At 40.7% G+C, this 21,171-nt stretch overlaps 2 protein-coding genes across 4 annotated transcripts; one reads left to right on the plus strand and one right to left on the minus strand.

Annotated features, from left to right (window-relative positions):
• Positions 308–1,485, plus strand: LOC8069036 (dehydration-responsive element-binding protein 1C). Its single transcript, XM_002436341.2, has one exon. It carries the CDS (start codon positions 471–473, stop codon positions 1,218–1,220), a length of 750 nt encoding a protein of 249 aa, XP_002436386.1. The 5' UTR covers positions 308–470; the 3' UTR covers positions 1,221–1,485.
• LOC8069037 (histone-lysine N-methyltransferase setd3) lies at positions 5,191–20,475 on the minus strand. Of its 3 annotated transcripts, none has more exons than XM_021449265.1 (17): positions 20,340–20,475; positions 13,274–13,378; positions 12,838–13,187; positions 12,641–12,746; positions 12,471–12,550; positions 11,058–11,090; positions 10,211–10,343; positions 9,679–9,790; positions 9,454–9,534; positions 9,250–9,314; positions 8,593–8,649; positions 8,042–8,113; positions 7,510–7,755; positions 6,651–6,763; positions 6,455–6,547; positions 6,037–6,193; positions 5,191–5,622 (listed from the first exon to the last, which is right to left on the minus strand). In XM_021449265.1, exons 2-16 carry the CDS (start codon positions 13,331–13,333, stop codon positions 6,049–6,051), a joined length of 1,746 nt encoding a protein of 581 aa, XP_021304940.1. In that variant the 5' UTR covers positions 13,334–13,378; positions 20,340–20,475; the 3' UTR covers positions 5,191–5,622; positions 6,037–6,048. The 3 variants fall into 3 exon arrangements, with proteins under 3 accessions (XP_021304940.1, XP_002437738.2, XP_021304941.1); XM_002437693.2 differs by lacking the exon at positions 20,340–20,475 and having other exon boundaries at positions 12,838–13,012; positions 13,088–13,187; XM_021449266.1 differs by lacking the exons at positions 5,191–5,622; positions 6,037–6,193 and having other exon boundaries at positions 6,455–6,572.

Below are 21,171 nucleotides of genomic sequence, written 5' to 3' on the forward strand. Positions count from 1 at the left end.
AGTGTGGTGTGGGTGTGGCGGCCGGTGATAGCCTGACAGGTAGCCCAGCCGCCCAAAAGCCAGCCGCTGTCGCCATCTCCACGTGGCCACCCCCCATGACACCCCACCTGCCTAGCGCCTTCCTCTGTCGCTGCCATTGCGGGCCCCACCTCTCAAATCTACAGTAATCCGCAACGTTCCTTAACGCCGTCCGCTAAGCAACGCCACGCTGACGCCAACGCGGCTTCCCCCGCCGCCTCGCCACCGTCCCGCACCGCACGCAGGCGCAGCCAGTCTCCAGCTCACCTCCGTCTCCCGCCACGCGCCCCCGCTTCAAACTCCTCCTCTCCAAATCCATCCATGTCTCCTCCCCCTCCACCACCAAATCCTATATAAACGATCGCCAGCCACGCCATATCCAATCCATTTCCATCCAACATTCTAGACACCACTCGAACGATCGCCACTTCACCACCGCCGCCGCCGAATCCATGGAGTACGGCGTCGCCGACGACTACGGGTACGGGTACGGCGGGTACGACGACCAGCAGGATCTGCCGTCGTCGTCGTCCGTGGACGGTGACGAGTACGCGACGGTGCTGTCGGCGCCGCCGAAGCGCCCCGCGGGTCGGACCAAGTTCCGGGAGACGCGTCACCCGGTGTACCGCGGCGTGCGGCGGCGCGGGCCCGCGGGGCGGTGGGTGTGCGAGGTCCGGGAGCCCAACAAGAAGTCCCGCATCTGGCTCGGCACCTTCGCCACCGCCGAGGCCGCCGCGCGCGCGCACGACGTCGCCGCGCTCGCGCTCCGCGGCCGAGCCGCCTGCCTCAACTTCGCCGACTCCGCGCGCCTGCTCCGCGTCGACCCCGCCACGCTCGCCACCCCCGACGACATCCGACGCGCCGCCATCCAGCTCGCCGAGGACTCCTCTTCCTCCACGCCGGACGCCTCCGCCGCCGCCGCTGCCGTGGCCGTGGCGTCATCTGCCTCCGTCGGCCAGGCCACGCCCTCGTCGTCCGCGTACCAGGCCGGGGACGACGCCACGGGGGCTGCAATGTATGGCGCCGAGTACGCGGCGGCGGCAATGTATGGCGCTGGCATGGACTTCGACCACTCGTATTACTACGACGGGATGGTGGGCGGGAACGAGTGGCAGAGCGCCGGCAGCAGCGGGTGGCATAGCAACGTGGACGCCGGCGACGACGAAGGCGCCGGCGACATGTCGCTCTGGAGCTATTACTGAGCTCTGCACTGCACCAGCACAAATTCAGGTGCTGGGGCTGGCGCTGATAGGGGCAGGGGAGTCTGAATTTGAATTCAAATGTTCGTAGTAGTATACACGAGGGAACGGCGAAAGGGCGCGCAAGAATGCATTTGCCGTTCTTCTGCCTTTTTTTTTGGTGGGAGAGAATAATAAAAGACCTGCAACTCTGCCAAGAGTTTATACTATTTTTTTAAAACATAAAAAGAGGACTCTTGTTTTTCTTCTTCTTCTTCTTATTTTTTCTTTTACATTTTTTTTTCAAATGAGATGAGATTAACACTGCTGACTGCTAATCTTCATGGGACGAAATAACAAGATTAACTAACTAGGCTGGAAGTTTGCAGGATCCCCTTATGCTGCATGTATGGGTACAGTGATTGTAAGGCCATGTTTGCACCCAAAGTTTAGAGACCATCAGATCCAGATTGGTGCTTGCATTGCAGAGCTAAGTTTTTTCAGCTACATACGGTGTCACCTAGTATCATATCTCTTTTTACAAAAAAGAAGCAATTGTCGATTTTGAAAAAAAAAGTCAAACATTTTAAGCTATGGATTTAATTAAATTGGAGATAATTTGGCTGTCAATTTAAACCCAAAACTATACCTATGTTTTTTTTTTGAGATGGAAGAGAGGTGAGCAGCAAGTACTGGCTGAGAAATGCTCTGTAAGGCCTGGTTTAGATTCAAAAAAGTTTTGGATTTTCATACTGTAGTATTTTCGTTTGTATTTAGCAATTATTGTCTAACCATAGATTAACTAGACTCAAAAGATTCATCTCGTAAATTTCAGGCAAACTGTACAATTCATTATTTTTTAATGCTCCATACATGTGCCATAAGATTTGATGTGATGAAAAATCTTTTAAAAAAATGTATTTTGGAGTGAACTAAGACCTTGTTTACTTCCATTTTTTTTTGCAAAATGGACATTGTAGCACTTTCGTTTGTATTTGACAAATATTGTCCAATTATGGACTAATTAGGCTCAAAAGATTCATCTCGCAAATTACAGGTAAACTGTGCAATTAGTTATTTCTTTTTATCTATATTTAATACTCCATGTATGTGTAGCAAGATTCGATGTGACAAATCTGAAAAATTTTGCAAAGTTTTTTGAAACTAAACAAGGCCTAATACTAAATCTGTTTTCCTTGGGTTTCTAAAGATCAACAACTTTTCAGGCCTTGTTTAGATTATTATTTTTTTGATTTTGATACTGCAGTACTTTCGTTTTTATTTGACAAATATTGTTCAATCATGGAGTAACTAGACTTAAAAGATTCGTCTCACGATTTACAAGCAAACTATGCAATTAGTTTTCGTTTTTATCTATATTTAATGATTTATACATGTGCCACAAGATTCGACGTGAGAAAAATCTTAAATTTTTTTTTGATTTTTGGAGTGAACTAAACAAGGCCTAAGTGGGAAATGGCAACATCGTCACAGAAAATAAAATTCAACGGCTGGATATGAATGGATGGAGTGATAAGCAGATCGATGCACGTGCCTGTGGAGGCGCGACGGCGGTGACGGCCGGTGATCCCCGTGCGTTCATCCATCCATTCCATGCAGGCAGTCGGACATGGCGCACGTGCTTAGACTACATGCACGTGATGACAATCATTTTAGTGATGGGTGATTATTACGGATAAAAAATGAGCACGCCACCGACCTCGGTTGCAGATTTGCAGGCAGGCAGAGACGCGTTTGCGCGGGCGGCGCGCATGCAGCTCAGCTCAGCTCTGCCTGCCCCCATGGCCCATCGTATCGTATCGTCTTCTCTGAATCATTGGGCCCGCACAACGCACACTGCTTGAAGTAATCACCGTAATTACTACTCCCTCTATCCCACAAATAATTACATTTCTTTGACTTCTATAATTCATGTTTGACCAATCGTCTTATTCAGAAATTTTTAATAAATACTATTTATTTTTTCATGACTTATTTTATTATTAGATATATTTTTATAATGATTTATTTATTTTATTATTTGCACAAAAATTTGAATAAGATAAATAGTTAAATATAAATCATATCCGTCAAAAAAATATATTTATTTGTGGGACGGGAGTACACGAAATTCACTTGAATCTTGGTCTTACCCCGGTCATGCTCGCTATTTATTTATTATTTGTAGAAAAAAAAAAGAAAGGGGAAATGAAAAAAAAGGTTGAGGTGTACTAGTAGTAATAGGAAGAAGACTTTGATACACGTCCAGACAACCCTACCGAAAGTACCTAGGACTAGGACGGTGCACGTGCCCGTGGCTGAGGCTTTGTTTAGTTCCAAAATTTTTTACAAAATAAGAACAGTAACACTTTCGTTTGTATTTGGCAAATATTATCTAATTATGAACTAACTAGGCTCAAAAGATTCGTCTCGTCAATTCTGACCAAACTGTGCAATTAGTTTTTATTTTCGTCTATATTTAATACTTCATGCATATGTCTAAAGATTTGATGTGACATGAAATCTGAAAAGTTTTGTAAATTTTTTTGAACTAAACAAGGCCTTACTACAAGAGGGTAGGACAAGATCTTGGCGGTGGCGCAAGTTCCAGCACGTCACGGTTCCGCACGTGATACCCTGTTGCGACTTGCGAACATAGGGTAGTAGTAGTACTACCTGACGGGGAATCATGCAGGTGATTATTAGCAGATAAAAGTCGTCGTTGCATTGCTAATCCCGAATTGAATAAATATGGCCACCGGCCGCACTCGTACTAGACGCGTCTGCGCGGGCGGTGCGGCGCATGGCCACACCTCACGACAAGCCCATCATGACATCATCACCCAGGTCTTATTAGTTGCATTCAAAATTCAAAACCTTTATTATTCATTACATCAAATCTTGTGACATATGTATAGAGCATTAATTAAATATAAATAAAAAATAATTAATTACAGTGTTACTAAGCCCAGATTCTAAATCAAATTATAAGAGGTGTAATTGTAAGAATCTTTTAAAAAAGAGTAAAACAAAAAAAGACAGTCAACTACGTTGTAGGATATAATCTCCTGTATAGATTGCTTTCGCCTCGAACAAAATTTGGTGTGATTGCTAGCACTTGCAAAAAAAAAAATTGTTGCAAAATTGATTTTGAGTTGTTGAACAAAATTTTGATTGTATAGTTTTTTAATTATGGCCTTGTTTAGTTCACCCCAAAAACCAAAAACTTTTCAAGATTCTCTGTCACATCGAATCTTACGGCATATGCATGGAGTATTAAATATAGACAAAAACAAAAACTAATTGCACAGTTTGCCTGTAAATCACGAGATGAATCTTTTAAGCCTAGTTAATCCATAATTGGACAATATTTGTCAAATAAAAGCGAAAATGCTACGATACTAAAATTCAAATTTTTTCTGGAACTAAACAAGGCCTATGTTTTCCTATGAGATTTAACGCGACAAGCCTATAGTTCCTGATGGAGGCATCCTTGATGGCTTAGCTGTAGTTCCTGATGGGGAATCCTTCATGGGACAATCAGTTGACTGGTGGCAGTTTGTAGTTGCTGTTTGAAACTGAAGACAGGTAGTAGGTGGCAAACCTTAAGTGCATTATATATATCTTAGCAACACCAATGTTAGTCTTGCTCACAGTTTGCACGAGAAGTTTGATAACTTGCAATGTGTGTCAGTGGGGTGCAAATCTGTTTACTCAAAATTGTGCAATTGCAGCAGATATGACTCAGCTCGGATAGCTCAGAACAGTGGAGGACATGTTGCAGCAGGCAGGTGGTGTTTACCTCTGCGGTAAACCGGCCACGTTGTGTGAAGCATTATTACCAGCGAAGTCTATTCCATGGTTCTATTGGATACTTTACAGTTCAATTGATTAGTGAATTTATATGTGCTTGTTCCTATCTTAAGCGTTGTCATAGATAAAGAAGTGACAGAAATAGATAATCGTAATTTGAACTTGGTGTTACGATATGAACTAGATTGTTTTAATTTCATATTAAACTTGAATTATATTCTAATTATTCATCCGTGGTGGAGATTTATTAGTAGTATTAGTAGTAGTGGTAGTGGTGGTACTACTACTACCACTACTACCACTACTTTCAGCGACTGCAGCATGCTTCGGTCTTTTGCATCCCCAGCGGGAAAGGACAGAGGTAAACACCAGCGACTGCAGCATGCTTCGGTCTTTTGCATCCAGAATCCTTTGGAAAGGACATCAAACGTGCATACGTACTCTGGCATCAAGTGCTTTTGCATGTATGTGAATGCTATTGCTACCCCTAGCAAAGCAAAGAAGGTCTCCTGCCCGAAGAATCCGAGAGGGTACATACAGGTGCCATTCCTCCATCGGATCTGGCCACCAGCACTAAGTTTGACAACTCTGCAATTCAAGACCTGATGCAGGCCTGCCAATGCCACGATTATAAACAAATTAGAAAATATATTGCAACCTTTATCACTGCAAGTGTTTTTTAAGCCATCTGATGCCTTTCTGTACACTCTTTTTTTTTCATGTGATTCGGGAGTAACTTCTAATAAAAAAATCAGGCATGGCCAAACATTGCAGAGGAAACACTTGAATAATCCAACGCAAGCTTGGGGAGCATAGAAATTGTGCTTTGCTATCATAGGTACAAAATGACTTGCACTGCAAACTATGCCGTGGAATATGATTTTTAAAACATTGCACTTGTAAATTGACTCAAACTACCATGCCTCTGTACTGAAATATCCACACTTACGTGGAGATTACTTCCACAACTACAACTGTATAAAACCTTAGAAATTTTACTGGAAAATACAGAGAAGAAAACTTATACCAGATAAGTTTGTTAGGTCTGTTCTTTTGCAGAAAGCTCCAGAAGATACTCTGCCTCCCTCAGGAACAACCTTGTCAGCTGCTTTTGCCCTCTTCGGTACACTATACATGAACGGTAATTTATTTTTGACTTCCTTTTGTGCTTCTCGTCACTTTCACTGAGCATAAAGAAAATGGTTTGCATATCGTTACAGTAAAACATGAGGTTGATGAACAAAGACATGCTCTAAAATCTGTTAGCTCCATGCACATCTTGAATATTGGGGCTATTCTTGTTTTATCCTAAAATAGTAATTTTCAATAGTGACCCCATAGTACATTGCAGGAAATAAGTATAGTACCATGCATGGATGTGAATTTAAGATAAGAGAAATAAAACTAAAAAAACTCTGAGAAAAGCCAAAAAATGATCTGCTCACCTCGCGCAGTCTTCTGACTGAATGGAATCAAACTGCTCAAGCAGTTCGGTGTCAGATGCTTCTGTTCCAGAGCCCTCGTCAAGTTCAGCCATTCTTGCAAAATGAATGGGGTGATGATCTATGGATTATTCTTGATGCTATACCAAAGACAGATATATGATCGAAAATACATCAATAGGAAGATAAAAGTGATTACTTGACCCCAAGAAGATCCACAAGCAAACCCAGTGCACCCTGATCACCACAGACCTCCCAAATAGCACTTTGGATCTCTGCATCAGATGTTTCTCTATCTTCACTAGATCCAACCTAGCAAGAACAAATTCGGCAAAGGCCCTAGAATCAATTTGCAGCATAATACAGAATCTGTTGTATTTCAAGTTTAGATGTATTACATCCAAATAAATTCTTTGAGCACCTCAAATATAAGTGTAGTCATCAGTTAAATAGGCCATATAGAATGATGCTGAAAACAAAAGCTAATCTTCATCTGAATGCTCAATTGCTTCATGAATACTTTTTGACGGTATGCATAGCCAGTAAAGCTCCTATTCATGAATGCAGCCTTCATGACATGGATCATGGATGTGATGCCAAAAACTAGTGCCTCCATGCAAACGACATGAAATAACTATCATCTGGCGCTGCCACAAAAACAGGGGCACATGCAGCAAATTATGTAGCTGCACACATTACAAGAGTGTGAAAGCACCCATGCTAGTTAGTTTTAAGATTTTTTGAAACCTAAGGACTCCAAGTTTTGTCATAGGATGAGGATGTCAGCTAACAAAGCATGCCTAAATCACGCTACATGGAATTCTGCCATTTTGGCACGATAAATGGCTAAGAAAAGATTCTTACGTGCACAGTCACTAGTCTCCTACTCCCTTTCAGTATACAGTTATCAACAGATCAATTCAGACGTAATCGCTGATTACTGCATCTCCAGAAAATGTAGTATGACACCTTAAGAATAAAATCTGAATCTAAATCATGAGATTATATAGCCTTAGGAGTCAACTCTTGGCTTAAAATACACCGTAAAAAGTGCTAACCTCTCCAAGTAAAGAAGCAACTTGTTCAAGCTCATGTTCTTGCATGGCAATCGTCCGTAGGGTACTCATAAATTCCTGAGGGAAAACATTTTTGTGAAGATATGATGGAACTTTGCGTTGACCACTCCAACTAAAACTTGAAAATGGACTAGTATTTTTCTTGCTATCCTTATCTTCACTGGAATGGATACCAAAAAATCCATTATCAAGCAATCTTCTGGGTAGGAGGCATCTCAATTCGCCCTTCTGTAAAATACAGAAGACACACAAAGTGAGATTCATGGAGGTAATGAAGGCTTAGAGAGCTTGATCTGGGTGCAGTCATCATAATCTTGGGCTGTCCTGAGCAGGGACAAATCTTGAAATCTTTGTACAAATTAACAGTCAAAAGCGATATATAAGGTACTAATAAGCAAAAGGTACTTGTTACTAGTAGGCAATTCCCAAAACCCTGGCATGTACAGGGCACCTTAATATAATGACAGAAGCAATGCATGAATATGATCGAAAAGGGCTAATCCCTTGGCAGTACCTGCATCTCTAGTAGCTGCATTTTTGTATCAGCAGACTGGATCTGTCTAAGAGCTTCCAAAGGATAATGAACCTGCACTTAGCAAGTAACCCGAGCTTGCTTTATTAGATACATCTTACGTAAGTATGCCAAAAGAGGGGAAAATACTGAATCTTAACAATTTAATCCTGTAAACACGTGAAGCTTTTCAAACAGCCAATTGAATAATTGTACGGTTTCTTAGTAACTTATACAAAGGACGAGACACAGACATGCTATTCTATGAAATTTCAAATCCTAGCTCTATTGACTCAGCAATAAATGAGAAAGGAATTAGTAGTGAATAATAACTTGACTTCATCCTTTTCTTTCAACTTTTGACAGCAATAGAGTTAGGTTTCCAAATATCACAGGATGGTAAACTGATTAGTATCACAATTTTTTAAGCCAAACATATGCTTGGTCAGTTTAATAGTCCAAATTCTGACCTTTCTTTATTTATTGGCTACAAAAGATAAATGGAAAAATTCTAAATTATTATCTTTTAGCACATACATCATTATGAGGGTTACCATGAGATAATCATCAGGATTGTTGTCAACCACAAATCCATATAGGTACAATAGTTCCTGTAAGTACACAAAGTACAAAACTTCATCAGTATGGCTATTCTAGTTGTTAAACTATTAAACATGGAACAAAACCATCTTTTCACCTCTAAGTATGATCAGTGTGAAATCTAGAGCAATAATTCAGCATTTGCACTAGAAGTAAATCCATAAGCAACTAAGGATATATGAATCCATGTGCCACTCAAATGAAATAACCAGACCCCAGGGATAAAAAAAGGCCACATAAGCTTCAAGCAGTGCATCCCCCTCATTTGATTTTGTTTGCTTTTAGATTATGCATCGTCAAGAAACATTAGATTGTTTTCTGGATTTCTTTGCCAAAATTGTAACTAAGGCCTAAGAATACAGATCTAAAGGAATTTCCTGTAATGGTTTCTATTGTTCCACAAGAGGCAATTACACAAGTATCATGGTGCCGTATTAGTATATTACAAAAAGTGTGATAGAGATTCTAAAAAAGAATATGTGAGACAAAGAGAGTGATCCAAGTCATACAACGGCAACTATAATAAAAAAACAGAAAGCTAAAATAAAAAAGAACAAAACATTAGTGGTAAACTAATAACGCTAGATCTACACATTTTTTTTGAGTAATACCTCATTTCCTTTGTTGCCATAGTTTATGCAGATCTCTGCTCCAGCCTCAGCAGAACTTTTATCAGCTTCAGAAAGAAACAAATACATACAGTTAATCATAATGGGAATAATTATTTTACTGAAAATATTAGCTTAAAGGAAAGCCACAAAGTTCATTTATCATGTGGTGAACTATACAAAAAGAAGGTTGGATCATAAAGTTACCAAGCAAGAGGTACATTGAAGCAGGAATTCCAGTAGCATTTCCCACAGAATCAACTTCCCATGTTGCCAGTGCCTTTACATCTAGTGAATACAATCAAACTAGCTTATAACAGGGATTAGGGAAAGAGTGATGCTAGACTAAAGATACATCATACATGTTTACTTTATTGTCAAAAAACAGGCAATACTTTGTCAGAGTTGATGAATTAAATATAGAACCCTTACTATGATTGCAGAAATCAATTCCTGGGACAAGGCCCTCAACCCAAATTGACTCTGTGTTACTTGATTTAGAATTGTCGTCAGCACTATGATCCTTAGCCGTAACATCAATTTCCTGCCAAAAAAAAGAGCAAGTATTTTGGCACAAGAACATAAGGATGAAGAAAACCATTTAAAAGTAATAGTGAAGATGCCAGAAAGCACGAGTAGAAATGATGCCCATGGTATACCAGAGCCTCATTAAGTTTCTTTAACTATTTCTATGTTAGGAAAAGGACACCCACTCGAGCATACAGGTACAATTATGATACCAATCCTCCAAAGTCAGAAATGGTTCGAGACTCAAGATTTGTGACCATGACACAATGTTGAATTCAGTTTCAACTTTTAAAACTCTGCAACAATCCTGAGGCTCATTTGATGGTGGGGATAGTACATTTACCTACTCCCTACGTTCCAAATTGTAAGATTTGTGACCATGACACAATGTTGAATTCAGTTTCAATTATGATACCAGAGCTAGGTTGAAATTGACCTGTTGGGCAGGGGGGCTAGAATAGCAAGCATCATTGCCGGTTCTGATTTGTTCATCGCCACAGGACCCCGGAAAAACATAAGAATGAGGCAGTGGTATGTTCAGTGCTCGAGTCCAGAAGATTGAGTTTGCCCTGTCAAAGACTCATACTGTTGATTAGAAAGAAAAATAGCTGGAGATAATAAAACTGGGATGTCTATATGGGAGTTTCATTAAGCTTTTGATTATGTACACTTGTGGAAAGAACTAGTCCTTGACACCATCACTTTAATCAAGTACGAATTGCAGATTCCTTAATGCCGATCAAATTTTCATCCTGACCACAGGAAAAGGAAGCAGGTACTTGATGCTAGATATTGAAACATGTTAACTTTTTTTGAATGACTAATACAGTAATACCTTGCCATGCCTTATTTGGTTCAGCTATGGCTTTTTCATGTGGCTAACTCATTTATGCACGTGGCTATACTGAACAATGAGCATCCAATTGCATGGTAGATTTGCAGGTACAATAGTATAGCTATGCAACACTACTAATCATGGTGAAAATGAACTCCTAATTGTTATACTATTGTAACAGATGATACCTAACTAATCTACACTGTCATAAACAAAAAATAACCACAAAAGATTCTTCTGTTTCTTCTTGATTACAACATTTCAGGATTGTCTTCTTCTCTTGATTCTCCAATCCCATGTACTTTTTACAACATTACACTAATAAAGCATTGTCCACAGTCCACATAATGACATGATCAATCAAGATGGTAAAATGATATCAAGTGAAGTTTACAGTATGTCGTTTGACTCGTTTCTAACTTTAGTACAAACAAGAGTTATTACATACCAAAGGAAGTCCTCAAACAGCACTTCAATTGAGCTGCAAAACAGTTTTGATAGTATTAGCATTTAACGAATGGAAAATTTCAAGCGGATCAAAAGGAGTACATTTCTCAGCAAACATGCTACAAGCATTTGTAATGAATCTTAGTTTCGGAGAGAAAGGCCAGGAGGCACCAATTTACTTGAGAGGGAGTACAATAGAGATAGATTTTTTTTTTTTTGCTTAATAAACATAATACTTTATGTATCAGGCAATAACAATGAACCTTTCAAGAAAACAGAGCCAGATGGCACTGGCTTACTTGAGGAGATGGCAGAAGAGAAGTGATATGGAATGAAGTTAATATTTATGTGCTTAAGCATGATGCAACATTCTGTCAATTTTGAGGCTCCTAACAACTCAATCAATGAGACAAAGATAACGACCGGGCACCTAATGAATAGATACCCATGCACCTAAAAAGCTGAATAACTGACAATATTTTAGAAACGCCTAACTGATAATTTGATGCTAAGCAGAATGAGATTAGGCCCTAGCGTCAGTTCCTTGGTTGCACAAAAACAGGCCAGTATTTGCGCATAAGAAGTGATGCAGCATAAAAGAGTTAGAAGAATCACCAGCATTATTACAACAGAATCAGAGTGAAATTCAAATTTCAACATGAGGCCATGAGAGCATACATAGGTATGTCATTATTTGGGTGTTGTTAAATTTGTGAACTGATGGGTCTTAAGTACATTTTGAAACAAATATAAAATCATGAGAGATCCAATTAGATCAATAACATAAGATCTGCAAGTGTAGTAAGGGCTAGCTGAAAAAGGCTATTCAGACCAAAATAGACTCTAAAAGTCAATAAACCAAAATGGGTAACCATAAACAACACTAGAAGTGAATTTCAAACACCTTATAAACTAAATCCATACCTCATAAATAAGGTATATACAGTTTACATAAATGCCACCACGCTGTGAATATCATGACAGTAAGATTTCTACCATGAATCAACTGAAAACATCCTAGATGAACACAAGATGACAAGACTCTTGCCATCACACAAAAGTGGGCAATGCCTCTCGAGAAACACTAGTCATGCAGCATCCTTGTGGAAATCATCATGTCTGTAAAATACCATCAGGTGTAATGCTGTGCATTGGGGGTGAATCCAAGACAAACAATCACTGGGGTCTTAGTCTGAGAATGGATGTAATCACTAGAAACTATTAGCACTATACACAGTATTTTTCCATTGAAATTCTCAAGATTGTATGGGTCCGGCTGACCCCAGTGGCAAGCCAGGCCCTTGCATTGAGGCCCCACAGAAATTAAGATTCTATGATTTATAAACGACAATTAAGCATGCAGCATGCTTGCTAAATAAATATAAGAACAAAATGGTGAAAACTAAATCCAAACCTTTCTGATTCATCGACATGTAAAAGCTCCTCAACGAGTCCTTTAACCTTCTCATCAAATGAGGATTGCAATGACTTCCTCTGAAACAAAATCGCAAAACAGATTGATTGTCTTTACCACCCAATATCCCCAGCACAGAAGTCTAACAACAACAGTGTGCCCAGATGAACCTGGATCACCGTAGCCCGATGCAGCGTCGTCCCTTCCAGTTCGGCAAGCTCTTCCTCAGTAAACCAAAGGGAGCTCCCGAAGGTGCTCGGAAGCATATCCAAATATCTGCGATTGCAGTGACACACCACTTCAGCTACGGTTCAAACTACTTCCATGTGCGGGGGCAGGGGGATTCAGTAGCGGATCGCAGTCTTACGGCTTCCAGAGTGAGCCAGGGCGTCGGCGCTCGGCCATGAGGAAGAGCATGACGAGGAGGCGGTCGTCGACGCGTCCCTCCTCGAAGAGCGCGTGGCACCGCGGGCCAATGAGTGGGTCCTGCAGCACCCGCATCGGCGTGATGGCGAGATCGAGCGGCACCACCATCGCCACCCCTGCACCGCACCGGCGTAACTCCCGGATGAGCCTCGTCCGTTCGGGGGAGGGAGGGGAGGGGAGGGGAGCGTTACCGTCGTTGGCGCCTGGCTCCGGGGCGGCGGTGGAGAAGACGCCCAAGCCCTTGCCGCCGCATGCGCGGATCGTGCAGCCGCGGAGGTCGGCGCCGTTGGCCTGCGGAGGAAAGGGAGGGGTCGGGGTTTATGGTTTTACGTGGAAGCAAGGGTTGGACGAGATATGGGAAAGGGAGAGGGAGGGACCTGGAACCATTGGAGGAAGGATTCGAGCTTGGCGTCGTCGTCGGCAGCGGCGGCTGCCATGGCAGTGTTCGAGTTCGACGAATTGCACGAGTGAGGTGGAGGGAGCTGCAGAAGGAAAAAATCGAGGGGCCTGATTACGATCAAGCCCTTGGGCTGACAGATGGGCCTGATTAAAATTAGGCCTATCCAATCACGCCTACTCTATCTATCCTTAATAATAAACAGACAAAAAATTTTAAAAAAATCGTCTAGGCTGTTTTTCGTCTAGCCCATTCTTTTCCATCTATTGCTTAAAAGAAAAGTGAATTGAGCTAATCTAAAATTTCTCGAAATAATTAAAATCTACTGCTTAGTCCATTTTCACCTATAGTGCTACTAGTGTTTTTCTATTCTATTGTACAATGTTTTGCATTCTAAAAGAGTGCTTGGGACTACTCCACTCCATGTTTTTCAACTCCACTCTATATTTTTTAGTCAAACGGTTTTAGCTCCACGTACTCTGTTTGAGAAAAAAAAAGTAGAGTTGTGAGAACACGTGAAGAGGTGCTCCACAAACCTAGGTTTTGTGGATCTGCTCCAATGTGGAGTCGGTGGAGCAGTCCCAAACACTCCCTATATTCTAACCCTATTCTATCATAGCAATTCTAGAAATGTAAAAACATAGTTGAAATTGCTCAAAGTAAAGAGAAGGTTAGGAACACGACAGTGATTTTCTGAGATATCAGAGAGTCGTCACTCCTCACTAGTCCTCGTTGGAGCACTCGCGCAAATGGTGGTGTAGCTCCTCTTCGATTTGCGCAAGGACCAAGTGCTCTCTATGAGCTGATTCTTTGTCTCTTCGACGCAGTGAATTGCCCCACAACCACTCACAAGATGAGTTGGATCATCCACAATCTCTGTCGAATGATCACCACCGAGCCGTCTAGGCAACGACGATCACCAAGAGCAATAAGCATATACTCTCACTTAACCATGACAAGCCTAATGAGTGAGGTCCTTAACAAATATCAATCACCCCACTAGGCTCTTGCACTCCGTTGAACTCCAAATGAATGCCTCCGCCGAAGAAATGGGCAAGAGAGAGTCAATGCATGAATTGGACATATATTTATACACCCCACATGTGTGGTTCTTGTGGCACCCATGTGGTGGCTTAGCGTGTGATGCCAATTAGCGCGCGAACCACCTAGTTTGGACTCGCCATAATGAGGACATAGGTTGACGGTAAGCAACCGAACCTCGAGATATATCATTGTGTTCATCTCTCTCTTGCCCAATTTGGTTTACTCACTATCACGCTTGTATTTACATCCATAGTATTCTTGTTAGTGTGATAGTTGTTTTCCTAGTTTCTTGTGTAACTTGCAGAGTAGCTCCAAAGTAGCTTGTAGTTATAACTAGTTGTAGTTAGCTCTCTAGTTCTGTTGTGTAGTTGCTAGTTTATGCACTTGTGTGATACAACCTAAGACATATCAACTAGAATTGATTAGAGGCTTGCTTGTGGTGAAATAGAGCTAGAGCAAGTAGTTGCATTAGCATCTTATATACTAATCAACATTTGCCCTAATATTTTGTGAGTTTGTAGGATAATTTTTAGAGGCTATTTACCCCCTCTAGCCATCTAGATCCTATCAATCCGTCTTTGTGGAATTCAGAGCCAATTTTAGTGTTCACGGTGCTCCTAGTTCCATCTATGAGGGAGTGTTAGATTGTAAACGTGCCTCGGCTTGTGAGCCTCTCATCCTTGGTTCCCCATCATGCCTATATGTCCATGCTAATGGTCACTAAATAATACATCGCACATTTTCCCAACTCTATTATGTTTTCAGTGATGAGCGCAGGAAGATAAGACAAGTTGAACATACAATATTTCAAATTTGGAGATTATAGTGTTTTGAAATACGAAGTTTAAATATTACATAAACAATTGTTTTCATATGAGTTGCACATGTCACTTGAGCTTGAGGGGGGCGAGCAAGTTTAGGAGGTGGCTCAAGAGGAGAGGTAGTCTCGCCTTGAAGGAAGCTGCTCAATGAGGCCAAGGCAAAGTTTGGGGCCAACAAGGGTCCTTCTATGCATGGCTACATGATAGATCTCAAGGGGAATTAGAGAGGGTGAGGACATGATGAAGAAGGCAATGATGAGAAAAGAAGAGAAGCTATAGGGTAAGGTGCTCTTGACCTTATGGAAGATAAGGAATGATGTGGTCCTCAACAACAAGATAATGGCTTTCACCATTGATGGTAATCCACTAGAGAGTTATGTTGATCAAGACTTGGAGGCCCCCTACTCAAGCCAAAGTCCAAGGCAATGGCAAAGATGATCATTGATAAACTGAATCATGGTCTTCTTGAGGTGTGAAGTTTGGTTTTAGGATTGTTTAGTTGTAGATGGGTGGTGATGTTTCAGTTTTTGAGTTGGGTGTGGCGATGTTAGTTTTGACTTGTTGAGGCTAGATGTTTGGCACACCCAGTCGTTAGTGTGGCCCTTTTTTAGTTGTTAGGCTTATCTTGTATGCTGGTAAGAGCAACTCCAGCAGGGCCCCTATTTGAGCCCCTATAGCTAAATATGGGTGTCCAGGCAAAAAACAGCACTCCAGCAGGGCCCCTACTAGAGTCCCCAATTTGGAGTGGGCACCCAAATCTTCCCTGCAGCCCCCATTCCTGTTGGCCCAACAGCCCAGCCCCCATCCTGCGTGGTGTGGCAATTACCTCATCACACCGAACAAGCGCAGCTTCGCCCATCTCCCTCCAACGCTAATTTTCACTACCGCGCTCCCTCCCTCCACCTCCGACCTCCACCGTTGGGCCTCGCCGCCATCCCTTCCGGTGAGAGTGGCCTCTCCTCGATGAGCGGGAGCAGCCCCAGCCATGGTTATCGCGAGCGTCGAGCCTCCCCTTCTTGTGTCCATGCGGTAGCGAAATGTTTGACCCAATGACGAGTGGGTCCCACATGTCATTGTCTGCTAGTTTGGATTTGGGGGCCTTCATTTAGGTGGTACTGTTGGAGTGGAAGCAAAAATTTTGGGCACCCAAAAGTAGGAAGAGCACCCAAATGAAAAGTAGGGGCTCTGTTTTAGGGGCTACTGCTGGAGTTGCTCTAAACCTAATTCAGGATCAGGGGCTCAAACCTTAAGCTTTCTAATAAAGCTAGGTTAGGCCTTTGGTCTAAAAAAGAAAAGAAAAGAAACTACAGAAGGAAAACATATATCAACGAAAGAAGCTCTAATAGAGTCTAGATACATATAGATAAAGATATATATAAATTTAAAAGATATAGATATAGATATAGATATAGATATAGATGTAGATGTAGATAATTTCTAAAGTGACAGATTCCACATATTTAGTTTGATGGTGGCTCCATGCACCGATTGGCCGAGCGAGCAAAGGTCGATTGGCTCCGTTGCATACATATATAAGGCTCTGTTTAGATAAAAAAAATTAGATTTAGATAATGTAGCACTTTCGTTTGCATTTAGTAATTATTATCCAACCATGGACTAACTAGTCTGAAAAGATTCGTCTCGCAAATTACAGACAAACTGTACAATTAGTTATTTTTTTATTTATACCTAATACTTCATGGATGTGCCGTAAAATTCGAGGTGTCTTGAAAAGTTTTTAGATTTTAGGTGTAATTAAACAAAGCCTAAGGGTGAATAAGCATTAATATTGGATGGGTGTGGAGGCTTCTTAGCTGTGGAAACTTGCAGAGCGAAGCAGAAGACACCAGTAGTCGGTCGTCGTCGGATCGGAATGGCGGCGACCAGTAAGAAGATGGCTGTGGTGACGGTGGCCGCCGTGCTGCTGCTGCTGCCGCCGCTGATGGCAACCGTGGAGTCGGCATCAGCAGCCATGGGGTTGTCCAGCTCCTTGAGCACCCACGGGGGCTACTCCTACTCGCGATCCAGCAGCCTGGGGGCAAGAAAGCTACTGGCGTGCCTCCCAAATGGATTCCCTTGTGTTCCTGTTCTTACAAAGTGTTGCACCGGCAGTTGTTCACGCGGGTTTTGCCGATGATGTGATAGCCTGCGTGCAGTGCATGCTACCTGCTTCACGGTGCATCAAAATTTGATCTCAAGTGTCCATATGTTCAGCTATATATTGATCTCGTTTGGTTTTCATACTAAATTTTAGCCAGCTAAACTTATTTTAACTACTTTTGGATGACTAATGAGACTAAACTATTTTAGTTTTTTTTAGTTAATATGTTTAGAACTTTAGCTACAAGTGACTAAAGTTTAGTTGGTTAAAATTTAGCAAGGGGAACCAAACAGATCCATTGTACGCGTTTGTTTTCGTGTACTTTGATATATAGTTCTATAAATTAAAGCAGTGCATGCCGTGTTTCCTTTTGTTCTTTTTAATTTCCAACCCAATAGGAAATACAACTCTGCCAAAAAGGAATTAATAATGACGAGCAAAAAGATAAGGCCTTGTTTAATTCAGCCCATAAACCAAAAACTTTTCAAAATTTCCCAATACATCGAATCTTGCGACACATGCATGAAGTATTAAATATAGACGAACACAAAAACTAATTACACAGTTTGCCTGTAAATTACGAGATGAATCTTTTGAGCCTAGTTAGTCCATAATTGAACAATATTTGCCAAATAAAATAAAAAATACTACACTACCTCAAATCTAAAAATTTTGAGAACTACAAGGCCTAAGATGAGTTGAACGTATAGTAATAATATCTTAAATTTGGAGATTATGACTACAATTATTGCTTGAAAGTCACGTGATTTTTCGCGCGGCCGCGGCGACTCAGTGCCGGGAAGTCTCAGGTGTATCTTTGTCCGATTTTGGAAACAAAGTTATATAACTTTTTTAATCTATAATTTTTGTTTTGATTATTTCTCCATTTGAATTTCAATTGTGAGAAACTCAAATGTAACTTACTTGCATAGATGATTTCAAATAACAATATTCTTAATTATACAAACGTATAACTTTTCGAGATCTACAACTTTTGTTTTGACCATTTATTCATCTGAGGTCATCGTGAAATTTTAAATTTTACTATGTAACTCCTATTTTTAGAGGCAACTCTATTTCCTACATTCTTTTTAGAGGCAACTGAAATAGAGCCACCTCTAAAAAATAAGGATATTTGTAAAGGCAACAGAAAATAGAGTCCTCTATAAAGACATTTCTAGAGACGACTGCATTGAGTCGTCTCTATAAAACAGCTCATATCATTGAAAATCAATTATATAGTAGGGACTACTCCACGAACTCTGTTCCACAAACTCCATCATAGAGCAGGTTCATAAAAAACCTGGAGTTTATAAAGCATCTCTTTAGATGCTTTCACAACTTTACTTTTTTTTTTCTTGAACAGAGTGTTGAACATGGACTCCTAAGATTCCATGAATAATTCTTTTGATACGACCTGCAGATGGGGTGAAGGATGAAGTCAGTATCAAGATTCAAGAAAGTCTACACCCAAATACAAGGCACTCTAAACTCGAGGCTTCTCTTTTTCCATGGCTATGGTCCTCCGGTAATTTTGGTAAGCACAATTTTTTCATCTACTGCTCAAAGATCATCTTAACACAAGAAACTTTTTGAAGAGGAAGAACAAACTTTGTTCTTGAAGATTACAGTGGTGTCCTATGCAACAGTGGCCGTGAAGAAGCTAGTTTCCACCTATTTTTTGAATGCCCTTTCAGTACTTCTTGTTGGATCTCCCTTTCAATACACTAGGACCTCAATGTTCAGCCTTAAGATATGATGATTGAAGGTAGAACAACCTTTGACGTATAGTCCTATTTTCAGAGAAATTGTCACCACTGCTTGTTGGATTATTTAGATAACTATCATCTTTGACAATGAGAGCTGCAACCTCACAAAATGGAAGATTTGTTCAAGGCAGAGCTTGGGTTGGTGTGCAAGAAATTTACACCTAGTCTTTTCTTGTCTCTTTCTTCTTTGAGCTTTGTAAGCATTGCACCTTGTACATACTGTAAATTTGTGATTCTATATATATCTATAAAAATTAGGTAGGGGCCTCCCCTGCTGACCTTTTCAAAGAAAATGTTTTCAATAGACATTACATGAATATATACCTCCTACAACCAACCAATCCTAAAAGTGTTGGTAATTGTTGCGTGCTTTGGGGGGAAAAGATTAAAGGAACATTGGTTAGACACAAACTTAGCTCTACAGAATAGCCAGGTGACAGAAACTGCATGTAGTACAATTTAAATTCATTCCAAGCAATTAGCAACGGATTCAGTAGCTTAGACTACTTGTACTGAATCCGAATAACATGCGATCAAATTGAAAAAGGCAAAATATTTGCATATCTAGAAGCATGGCAAGTAAAGCAACAATTTAAACTAGAGTAGTTTCTTGTGAAAGTCAAATAATAATATACTAGATGGACATGAGTGCAACAAAAACAGAGGATCGCCTCACCAAGAGAATATTTATAATTGTTTTCCTTTACATAGAATGGTTACTTGCAGGGTGGGCAAGGGGCAACGACATTACAGAGTTCCATATTCCTACATGTTAGCAGTAGCACTCAACTTTTGATAAGCATTTTGCTATGACACCTATTGTGGCATGCACAGATTGAACTTGTGATGGCTCCCAGAAAAACTCTGTCAGAACTAAATGAACCCGAACCCACAGAACCTGTAAACACATGGCATTCCAAAGATCGTTCGTTCTTTTATATCCTATAAACGACAATACATATTTTTATGAAACAAATAATCAACATACCAAACGATGCATCCCACATCAAATGCAAATTGTGCTGTCCTAGCCATAGGCCTGAGAAATCACGGCTGCCCCCCACTCACCATATATATTCAGGGCATCGATCGATCCAGGTAGAATATCATTCATTGAAGGAAAAAAAACATGGAATGGAACAAAAAACCGCAAGCTCATTTCTCTCGGGAATTTTGACAAACACCCTACGTGTTTGCTGAAAGCCCCTGCAGTCAGGGCGAAGGCAGGGGCGGACCCTGTAAAGGATAGATTTGGGTGCTCGGTTTCGCACAGCAGGAAGGGAAGGGTGAGAATACCAGGAGGGTACTAACCGCCGGCGAAGGGAGTGAGGAAGACCTCGGTAACTGGCGTAAGGCGGCGGCGGTAGCCCAGTTGACGCCGGGACCGAGCGAGAGCGGCCAGCGGGGTGAAGCATGGTGAAGGGGGAGCGCGCACCCGCACCTGGGCTTCCTCGTGTTTCTTTTGCAGTTTTTTTTTATATTCTTACTAGCAAATATGCTCATGCGTTGCAACGGAAGAAAAATATTAAATGGCTATAGAAACTGATGACATAATGTTACATATCTATTTATATTTATTCTTTTTATAAAATTTAAAGTTCACTATTTTATTGATAACCATGACATCTATGGTATTAGATATTAATATTTACAATAATATGTAGTTTGGAGATATATTTATTTAATAATAAAAATAGAAATTAGAAACATTATCTTACTCTAATATTATCTCTTAATATACCTTAGTATTATATTAAAACATGATAAGTTTGTTGCTAACTTTGTATACATGCGCTAATGAAGTGTTTATATGACATAACAACACATCGTGCAAAGGTAGTGTAAGCATCCTCAAGCATAAATTTAGGTAAATTAGTAAAGTAGTGAGATATACAGAAATGATGCTAAAACTTTTACCACAAATCAAGCATCACATTAAATAAACTATCATAAAATTTTCATAATAATTGGAGCAAGATAACTACAATTTTAATTTTACACTAAAAACATAGGCAAACATCTTCAATAAAAAAATATACTAAAATTTATGATATTTTTTGTTTACTGCATGGATCTACATATGTGGAGCTGAACAAAATTTGTTTTGTAATTTTTAGATTTTTCTATGAATTACTACGTATTT

This window comes from Sorghum bicolor, chromosome 10 (assembly GCF_000003195.3).
Source record: "Sorghum bicolor cultivar BTx623 chromosome 10, Sorghum_bicolor_NCBIv3, whole genome shotgun sequence".
NCBI classification, from domain to species: domain Eukaryota; kingdom Viridiplantae; phylum Streptophyta; class Magnoliopsida; order Poales; family Poaceae; genus Sorghum; species Sorghum bicolor.

Coding starts and splice junctions, on each gene's coding strand:
- LOC8069036 (XM_002436341.2), top strand. CDS start 471: ATGGAGTACGGCGTCGCCGACGACTACGGGTACGGGTACGGCGGGTAC.
- LOC8069037 (XM_021449265.1), bottom strand. CDS start 13,333: ATGGCAGCCGCCGCTGCCGACGACGACGCCAAGCTCGAATCCTTCCTC. Junction 8,650..9,249: donor ATGGCAACAAAGGAAATGAG/GTATTACTCAAA, acceptor GTGTACTTACAG/GAACTATTGTACCTATATGG. Junction 6,764..7,509: donor TTGCTTCTTTACTTGGAGAG/GTTAGCACTTTT, acceptor TGTTCTTGCTAG/GTTGGATCTAGTGAAGATAG.